The following is a 10858-nucleotide window of genomic DNA, read 5'->3' as shown; positions in this document are numbered from 1 at the left end:
AAACTCAATGAGGTTGCGTTGTTATATCAGAGTAACTAGATTCTAGTTCCTAATGAACAGCCTTGAGCCTCGGGCTTCATCATCAGATCAGCTCGAAGTCATCATACTACTCATATTATAATAGGTATTTCAGTTTTGATTGATTTTTGATTTTTTTGATAGCAAAAACAGAACCCTTACTTATACCTAATTAGGTACTTACAAAAACATACTCAAATACTGCAACTATCAACAGTTTGGCTATAATCTTATGGAAATAATATGTGACACGTTTCTTATGTAAAAGCTACAAAAAGGAAACAAGTAGGTACGTTAATAAATAATTAATTTATTTCTTAATGTCACGCAATTAAAATGAAATTCAGACGGAACGCGTTTGCCTTGTCCACGTTAATTCTAACAAAAAGACACTCGCAGACACGACGCATCCCAAGACCCAAAAGTAAAATACTCCCCCAACTTGCGAAAGAGTAATGGCGCAGCCCGATTCACAGCTATAGCTGTTACTGAGCGCTACCTGATTTGCACTGTTAGCCTTCGTCACCACGCTTATACCAATAGATTGCCTAAAAAGATGTTCGCAAATACCAGCTTCAAATAATCTCTGCAGAACTTTTTGGAACCCCGTCACAATCAAACTGTCTTTCTTGACCAACATTTCTTGATATAGAGTAATTATCCTGTGCGAAGCTCTCAGTATCTTAGCTTCATCCTTGACAGCCGTAGACGCTTGCACGGGGTAAAAATATTCATCTAATATTGCGGTCACACCGTCGCTTTCAAGTACCTTGTCGCAGCAATCAAAGAAATCACCGCAATCCTTCGACGTGTTAGCAAAGGCCAAATATCTACTCTCCTGTATAAAATACTTGTTTCTTGGATGCAAATAAGGAATACGACCGGAGTTCATAACGTCATCATTGGTTTTAAAAGAGACCGAAGGCCCATCAATTGTTAAGAAACTAACCAATTGAATGTTCATGTAAGATGACACAAAAATACATAGTATCAAATAGAATACATCTAACATCTTATGTTTCAAAGACTTAGGTTCTAGCAAAGACGATGCACCCACGAGTGCACCCCAGCTGTACAATGTGATGTCTTTAAAAGAGCATTTCTCATTGTCGTATTTGCGAAAACAATAAGATGTAATTGAGTACAATAAATAAAAGATATCAAAGAAGTATATCTCGTTCAATTTGCGTAGCAAATTGACCCACGAACGGCCAGGCCTATGGGCGGCATAGATCCAAATCACAGCTTGCATTGTATAGATTCCAGAGTACGACACGCGATCGCCATAGATCCTGTATAGCCCACCAGCGGACACGTCCACGCTCCCATTCAAAATAAATTCTGTAAACTCAGTATTAGTGTACGGATTCTGCGGGTCTCTGCGTAAATAATGCCAAATTATCGACACGTTGAAGTAGTTAGCGATTATTTTAATAATTTCCACGTCAGAGCCCTCAATTTCGGGTATCAAGTCGTAATTTTTTAATTTATGCTCATTTGGAATCTTCGAAAACGGAAACATTGTAGCCATGCCCACTCTGAGCGAACAATTTTTGAAATTCGCTTTAATCAATTCAGGGAAAATAACATCCGTTTCTAAGGTGCCGTTGAGACAGATGTTTATTATATTTCGTTCAAATTTCTCCACAGGTTGACACGTTGTTTCATTCAACGCCGGTGGAAAAGTAATAACATAATGCTTTTCAGCTTTCGGATCCGGTATGATAAAGGTTATATCACGATCAATATTATCTTGTACAAAAGCGTGTAATTTCAGATCTTCAGTTATTTCAGAAATTATTACAAGGTATTTAACTCTCTTGTCTGTATGATCTATTTCGAAGTCAAAAAGCGCTTCATTATTTTCGAAATTTACAATAACAATAACGTTACCGTCGTAAACGTCAAGTGTTTGATTCACATCGTGATTGTCTTTATCCTGTATTGTAATAGGAATGTCTCTTTTGGCAAAAGTCTCTATAATTTTATTAATAAATATATCATCCTTGTCATCAGTATCTGATTCCAGAATCAGTATGGTCGGTGAAAAGATAATTGTTATTTGGGTAAGATCAACGACGCACTCTATCAGCGATTCATCATTGAGGGGGCTTTTCTCACCTTCGAATTTAATTATTTTAGAAATGTTTATTTCAGTTGCATCTCCGTTGTTAAATATCCAAATAAGGAGCACTAAAGTGCTAAAAATCCACGTAAACATGTTGCTCGAAGTGAAGCGAGACAGTTTATGTGATGACCGTTTTAAAACGTCTCTTGTATCTTTTCCATAATCGCCGCGGAAATGCTTACACGACGTCATTTATATTTAAGGGGTTACGGAAGTCAAAGTTTATGAAAGAACATTTTTTTTATCTACCTATATCATTAATGTACCTACCTAGGTAATTTAATTACCTCTGCCCAATAAATATAATTACAAATAATATCATCGGGTAACTCTTTTAGTAACGAGATTTATTTTATTATAATTTATAAGTTAGTGTAAAATCTAATAATAATTTAGCCTATATACGTCCCACTGGGCACAGGCCTCCTCTCAAGCACGAGAGGGTTAAGTTAAAAAACATTTTATATAATTTACTTAAAGTTCACGATTGATTATACAAATAAATTACACATTGATAATTAAGCTAATTAATAAATACTGAATGCGTTTTTATTGTATCAAAGTATGTAAGTAACTATTTAAAGTATATCGCCGTCTAGTATCCAAAGAATAAATTTTGCTTAACCCGGGGCAAGGTCAATTTGTATGATTATCCCAAACATTGTATATTTACTTATTATTACATATTTTTATGAATTACCTACTGTCGTTTTGGTCGTACAAAGAATTTTATTTCTCCATACATTTATCTTAATTCACACAATAAGGTTTACAAAATCATGCATAATTTTGTCTTACCTATAGTATTTTAAATACTTACTGCCCGATTCGAACTTTAAGATACGTCAATTAATAGATATACAAACGATATGGATTAGATGTGTCACAGTCAAAAGTGACGTTTTTGTTTGAAGAAACGTCACATTTGACACTGACATGTATGAAATATCTAATCCATATCGTTTCCAGATCCATTAACTGACGTAAGTATCTTAAAATTCGAATCGGGCCGTTAATAAATAAATAAAACCTACTTATGTTTTTATACCCATGAGCATTGAAGGCATGATTCCCCTTAAATTCCCAGTAAAAGCCATTCCTAGTACTGCTCAGACGACGAAGTAAGTTGTTCCAAATTACAGGCTATGTGGACAAATGGCCGTGGCGTTAAGCGTCTCGTGAGTTGTTATACAGAAAGCTTTTAAATGTACACGGACTTTTAAAATATTTAGACATTATATGTGTGATAATTATAGGTACTCTACATACTCTACAATCTCGTCGGCCTGACAAGACTATCGGATTGGATGGGTTAAATAAAATAAACTGCAATAAAATTTAAAATTATCAACCCAAAAACAATAGTACATTGTAGGAGAGGACGGAAAACCGCTAAAAGATGGACGAGTGCGTTTGAGGGCCGACACGTTAGTGGAGGCCCTCAAACGCACTCGTTTTAGTCAAACACAATTTACACTATCCAATTCAGTAAGTATTTTCAGATCCCGCCTTTTTACTTTTTTTATCACTTTACACTACTAAACCGACTCTAAACTTAGAAGCGTTTTTGCTGAAAACAACCACAAACAGCTACAAAAGTAAAAAACGCCTTAAACATGAACTGAATGATTAATTGTTAAAAAAATTAACTGAATGGTTTTGACATTTCTTTTTTTTTAAGAAATGGGTCCTATAAATAACCTAATTTTATTTTTGAAGGAAAAAGTTGCGCCAAAAAAGACCTTTTATTGATTTTTATGTTTTAAATGATACTCATTGCTTTAGCGAACCGTCACCAATGACAGATGATGATAACAATGAAACATTGTAGTAGTGGTGGTTCAGGTGCTACAGCTATTGCCTACTTTCCAGCTTGGTTTTAAACCATCTATTGCCACATTTCCGAACAGTGGCGTGAAAAGTAAATTATTTACATGGTTTAAAACATAAGACTTAATGTATATGACTTATGACTTATACTTAGATAATCTATCGTCAAATGACTTCAATACGACGTATATTGTACTGGGTCTCTAGTTTAAAGTCATAATGTATTGTTTGTCCGAATTTGCTTTTCATAATTTGGTTTTTATCAGAAACGCGTAACTTTTCAGGATTGCCATGAAACAAACCTAACCTAACCTATCTAATAAGATAACCTTACGAAAATCCTGAAAAGTTAACGGTTTCAGAATTATGAGATTATGACTAAGTAATGATTATGCCTTTCAATAATTATGTCTAACAAAGGGATCCGATATTATTACTACTTATCATACAATAATTTGCACATATTATTTAAACATACAACTTCAGTATATTAAATTAAATTTGATATTTTTTAAATAGAAGAACATAAAAAGAGGCTTAAGAGGAAAACGGACGACCGCTTCTCTATACAAACGTAGTCACCATTTTCCACTCTGGATATTTCCTCAAGAATCACTCTATTGATAGGTGAAAACCGCATGAAAATCCGATTTTTGTATTATATTTTTATAAAAGTTTGGAGCAAAAAACAAATTCCATAAGGTAAACATACTAGTGCTCGACATGCTAATGCCCAATAGATGACACCTTGCTGCCACCTCTATTGACAATGACCTAAGTTTCAAGATGACATGTACTGAGACCGCGTCGAGCACCAGTAAGTTTAACTTATATTTTTTTAAAGTCGATCGTGCAATCGCATAGCTGAAAAGAAAAACGAGCTTAAAGAAATTTCATTAAGCTCTCCTAATTTATCACGTGCTTCATTAAAAAAGAAAAAAAGGATTAAAATATCTTTCAAATGAAGTTCGTTGAAGGAATCCACTCCCAGTATTAGGTTAATTAAAAAGTTTCGCGTTCCACGGATGCCAGTTTATTAGATTTTTATTACTCACCTTATCTTATCTGATCTTATCTTATCTTATCTTATTGTTTTCGGGGGCCCTTGCGGATACACTTCGACCCATAGGGATCTTTTGTGCAATTACCCCCTAGAGAAGATCCGTCAACTACTCAAGAGCTTTTCCCACCATATCCATGTGTCGGACGATGGAGCTCATGGGTAGCGATTTAAAGTCCTTTGGTTCTGGTTGGAGAGATTTTCAGCCGTATTCGAACAATGAGATACGTCAAATACTGGATATTGAAACGATATGGATTGGATATGTCAGTGTCAAACAAGTGTCAAAAGTGACATTTTTGTTCTTGTTGTTTGAAGAAACGTCAATTTTGACACTTGTTTGACACTGACATATCCGATCCATATCGTTTCAATATCTAGTATTTGTCGTATCTCATTGTTCGAATAAGGCTGTAGAACTCTCGCAGCAAGCATGTAGCAAATTGTAAATATTGATAAAAAAATAATTTAAGTACTTTGATTTGTGTTATGTATAATTTTTTTTTTCCTAGCCTATTTTGGTGTCCCACTGCTGGGCAAAGGCCTCCCCTCGTTTTCTCCACTCGACCCTGTCATCGGCATTTTCCCACCATTTGGGGTAGAATGCGTCCAAGTCGTCCCGCCATCTCCTTTTCGGTCTGCCTAAACTCCGGCCTGCACTGTCTATTGTGTTCCGTGGGTCCCACTCAGTAACCACTTAATAATTACCAAGTCTTATTTCTTAAACACAAGTCAACAAGCTGATGTTTTATATAGGTAATAATAATATTTCATGGAATTACAGCCAAATAAAGAAATGCTTTTAGTTACCGGCCTTGGGTGCTAATGGCATTTTCTTGTAGTTTTTTTCTTTACAAACATGATTTATGTTTGGGCCAGACAGTAGAGAAATATATTAGCTAGACATGCAGGGAATGTATTATTTTACTGAGTTGCGAAATTTTTCTATAATCTGTCCAAACTTCCAAAGCACATCGCATTATGTTGTCAAAAATATAACTGAAAACATCAAGTGTTATATGTACCGCAGCAAGGCTAACGCTACGTCTTACGTAAGCGAACAACTCGCGACGGCGGCGCGGCGACGGCGCGGCGCGGCGCGGCGCGGCGAGGAAGAAACAAAACGTTGATACGTATAGGTGTGTCCTACTCACACATGAGCGATTTAGACGCGAAGCGGCGCGGCGCGGCGCGGCGCGGCGAACGCGCGGCGCGGCGCGGCGAGGTGAAACAAAACGTTGATACGTATAGGTGTGTCCTACTCACACATGAACGCGGCGAAGGCGCGGCGCGGCGCGGCGGCCTTGTCCGACTAGGGAGACACTCCACGATCGCCATGGCCGCACGCAGACACGGTTTTTAGTAAATTCGTATTTAAATTATGAGTAAACTATGTCTTTATGTGGTTATGCAAGTAAGTGCAGCGTTCTTCGTTGTCTAAAATTTTGGTTTACTGGGATTTTGAATTGGCACCGCCATCAAAAACTAAGTACACAATTACCCGGGTGGTTATTAATTTGCTTATTAGGTACTAGCTTTTGCCCGCGACTTCGTCTGCGTGGAATTAGTAATTTGGGTACCATAATTTTTAAACAAATCTGCTTTTTATTACATCCTTCTTTTCGCCCCCAAAATGGATGACTAATTACAATTAGTCAAAAATGCGAACTTTCTTTATTTGTAACGAAATTAAGATATTATTTTCTTTTATTTATTTATTAATTTTGACGTGATAACGTCTTATAAATCGATGAACACCGGTAGCATGCACGAAAAAGTGTCACGTTGTGGACAAATCTCCATGGTAACGTTGTGGACAGATCTCCATGGTAACGTTACGTAATGTAACGGTAATGTTTTCTTATGACGTTATCACGCAAAATTATCGTCCGTAAACCGACTTTACAGACAACCATATTTTTCTATCTTAACATCACTTCCACCTCCACTCCAACTTGGAGGTTCGAGAAGTTGAAGAAGTTGGAGAAGCTGTAGAAGTTGGAGAAGTTGATAAAGTTGAATAAGTTGGAGAAGTTGAAGTTGGACAATTTAAAGTTGAAGAAGTTGGACAATTTGAAAAAGTTGAAGAAGTTCGAGTTGGAGAAGTTGAAGTTGAATTTGAAGAAGTTGGAGAAGTTGAAGTTGTAGTTGAAGAAGTTGAAAAGGTTGGAGTAGTCGAATTTGAAGAAGTTGGAAAAGTTGAAGTTGAAGAAGTTGAAAAGGTTGGAGTAGTAGAAGTTCAAGAAGTACGAGAAGTTGAAGTTAAAGAAGTTGGAGATGTCGAAGTTGAAGAAGTTGAAGAATTTCGAGTTGGAGAAGTTGAAGTTGAAGAAGTTGAAAAGGTTGGAGAAATTGAAGAAGTTGAAAGGTTGGAGAAGTTGAAGTCTAAGAAGTAGATGTTGAAGTTGAAGAAGTAGGAGAAGTTGAAGTTGAAGAAGTTGAAGTTAAAGAAATTGGAGAAGTCGAAGTTGAAGAAGTTGAAGTTGAAGAAGTAGGAGAAGTTGAAGTTAGAGAAGTTGAAGAAATTGAAAAGGTTGGAGAAGTTGAAGTAGAAGAAGTTGGAGAAGTCGAAGTTGAAGTTGAAGAAGTAGGAGAAGTTGAAGTTAGAGAAGTTGAAGAAATTGAAAAGGTTGGAGAAGTTGAAGTTGAAGTTGGAGAAGTTGAAGAAGTTGGAGAAGTTGAAAAAGTTGAAGCAGTTAAAGTTGGAGAAGTTGAAGTTGAATTTGAAGAAGTTGGAGAAGTTGAAGTTGAAGAAGTTGAAAAGGTTGGAGAACTTGAAGAAGTTGAAAGGTTGGAGAAGTTGAAGTTGAAGAAGTAGAAGATGTTGAAGTTGAAGAAGTGGGAGAAGTTGAAGTTGAAGAAGTTGAAGTTAAGGAAGTTGGCGAAGTCGAAGTTGAAGAAGTTGATGTTGAAGAAGTAGAAGTTGAAGTTAGAGAAGTTGAAGAAATTGAAAAGGTTGGAGAAGTTGAAGTGAAGTTGGAGAAGTTGAAGAAGTCGGAGAAGTTGAAGTTGAATTTGAAGTTGAAGTTGAAAAGGTTGGAGAAATTGAAGAAGTTGAAAAGGTTGGAGAAGTTGAAGTTCAAGAAGTAGGAGATGTTGAAGTTATAGAAGTAGAAAATGAAGAAGTTGGAGAAGTTGAAGAAGTTTGAGTTGGAGAAGATGAAGTTAGAGAAGTTGAAGAAGTAGAAGTTGAAGGACGAGTTGAAGAAGTAGGAGTTGAAGTTGAAGAAGTAGAAGTTGAAAAGGTTGGAGAAGTTGAAGTTGAAGTAGGAGAAGTTGAAGTTGAAGAAGTTGAAAAGGTTGAAATAGTTGAAGAAGTAGGAGAAGTTGAAGTTGAAGTTGAAAAGGTTGAAGTCGTTTAATAAGTAGGAGAAGTTAAAGTTGAAGACGTTGAAAAGGTTGAAGAAGTTGAAGAAGTAGGAGAAGTTGAAGTTAGAGAAGTTGAAGAAGTTAAAGAAGTAGGAGAAGTTGAAGTTAGAGAAGTTGAAGTAGGAGAAGTTAAAGTTGAAGTTGAAAAGGTTGAAGAAGTTGAAGTTGACGACGTTGAAGAAAAGGTTGTTGATTCCCCATACAAACTTCCACCCCCTTTTTCACCCCCTTAAAGAGGGATTTCTGGGATAAAAACTACCCTATGTCCTTCCCCGGGACTCAAACTATCTCTATACCAAATTTCATGAAAATCGGTTCAGCGGTTTAAGCGTGAAGAGGTAACAGACAGACAGACAGACAGACAGACGGACACACTTTCGCATTTATAATATTACTAGCTTTTGCCCGCGACTTCGTCTGCGTGGAATTAGTGACAGCAGCTAAAGTAGGTATGGCGCCTGGATAATTCTAATAGCAATGATTCAATTCGCGCATTGCTTGCTTCAATTATTAGGCAATTCATTAACTCTTTCAATTCCACCCCCCCTTGCACTCTCTTCAGGGATGATTACCGACATAAAAACTATCCTATGTCCTTCCCCGGGACTCAAACTATCCCTATACCAAATTTCAACTAAATCGGTTCAGCGGCTTAAGCGTGAAGAGGTAACAGACAGATAGACACACTTTCGCCTTTATAATATTATATATATTTATAATATTAATATTAATATAGTATGGATAGTATGGATTAATTACGTTTTGGCAGAAATTGGCTTTACGACGGGATAGGGACTGGACAAGGATAGGGGTGGGGTCTGGTATATAAAAAAATATTTTGTGCTTTTTTATAATTTTAAAATACATAGGTTCGAAGTTATTTAAGAAAATAGCCAAAAAATTACCATTTATCTCCAAAACTACTGGGTCTAAAATTTTGAAAAAAATATATACAAAATAGTTCTTTACCTATAGATGACAGGAAAACCTATTAGAAATGTGAAGTCAAGCGGGAGTCGGAATTATGTACGGAACCCTAGAAACGCGAGTATGACTCGCACTTGGCCGGTTTTTTTAAAGAAATTATATTAAGTTATTTTGCTTTTATGTTTTTTTTTTTTTATTGATTTATTTATATTTTTACTTTTTTATTTCGTTTTATTTATTTTTGTCTCATTATGACGATCGATTGATCTTGCTGCGCGCACGTAATACAGGGACCCACTCCTTCTCCCACTCGCACTCGCACTCTCAATCCCACTGAAAACCGCATCAAAATCACGGACAAACATACATACATAAATACATACCGGTCAAACTGAGAACCTCCTTTTTTTAAGGCGGTTAAAAACCAAAGTAGTTGCTCTTTTCTGTGAGCTGTAACTTCGCAATTAGCTTAAAAAAATTAAAATAATGACATAAATTACTTTGCCGAATCTTTATTACAGCGAACTCAGAATAGTCGTAAGTGCCATAGACGCTACTGGAGTTAAGTCTTTTATGCCAATTTCCGCGAATTTGAATATTTTTTAGTTTTGTGCCTATAGATTACAGGAAAACCTATAAAGAAATCAAACGGGAGTCGACTAATCAAGTCATAGCCGGTAATTCTATATACGCAACGCCTCTAGCCGCGTCATATTCGCGTCTAAAAATCAAATGGATTGATCGCGCCCGTTACGCGCCGTGCCGCGCCGCCGCCGCGCCGCTTCGCCATCGCGTCAAAATCGCTCACCTAGGACACTTCCATATGCAACAACGGTTTGTTTTTTCCGTGCCGCGTCTCGCCGCGCCGCCGCCGCGCCGCGCCGCGCCGCGCCGCGCCTCGCCGCCCGACATTCGCGTGCAAATCGCGCCGCGCCCCGTTCGCAACGAGATCGCTTACGTAGGACACTTCTATGGGCATCAAAGGATTGATTTAGCCGCGCCGCGCCGCGCCGCGCCGCGTTCGCGCGTTGTTCGCCTACGTAAGACGTAGCGTAATATGGTCGCCTTTTTATCATCTGTCACCATGCCTGTCACGTTCTAACAAGTGACAATGACAATGACATGACAAGTGATAAAAATGCGACCGATATCCGTGCAGGCGTATTATGGTTGGTTTTATCCACGTGATAAAATAACGGTCACTTTTTAACATCGTGGGTTTAGAAAGTGATGGACACCGTTTTATCACGCTGTCACGTAGACAAGAACGAGCATCATATCCGTAAAGTACGGATGGAGGAAGATGGATAAAGCCATCCATAAAGGGGCCCACTGATTAACCGTCCGCCGGACGGTATCGGACTGTCAGTTAGAACAAAATTTTGACAGTTCCGAACAACTGACAGGCCGATACCGTCCGGCGGACTGTTAATCAGTGGACCCCTTAATACGCCGGCAGGTCGGATTCGCACTACACCAGCATTACTGCAGCAGTATTGCAGCGCGATATTACTACCGACTGCACA

At 37.7% G+C, this 10858-nt stretch overlaps 1 protein-coding gene across 1 annotated transcript; it reads right to left on the bottom strand.

Annotated features, from left to right (window-relative positions):
- Window positions 1-360: 360 nt before the first annotated feature.
- Window positions 361-1660, bottom strand: LOC134797240 (uncharacterized). The gene has a single exon (XM_063769464.1). The coding sequence runs from the start codon at window positions 1547-1549 to the stop codon at window positions 362-364; it is 1188 nt and encodes a 395-aa protein (XP_063625534.1). The 5' UTR covers window positions 1550-1660; the 3' UTR covers window position 361.
- Between the last annotated feature and the right edge of the window lie 9198 nt (window positions 1661-10858).

The sequence above is a fragment of the Cydia splendana genome, chromosome 15 (assembly GCF_910591565.1).
Source record: "Cydia splendana chromosome 15, ilCydSple1.2, whole genome shotgun sequence".
Taxonomy (NCBI): Eukaryota; Metazoa; Arthropoda; class Insecta; order Lepidoptera; family Tortricidae; genus Cydia; species Cydia splendana.
The sequence above is the reverse complement of the archived record's forward strand: the minus strand, read 5'-3'. Positions and strand labels throughout refer to the sequence as shown.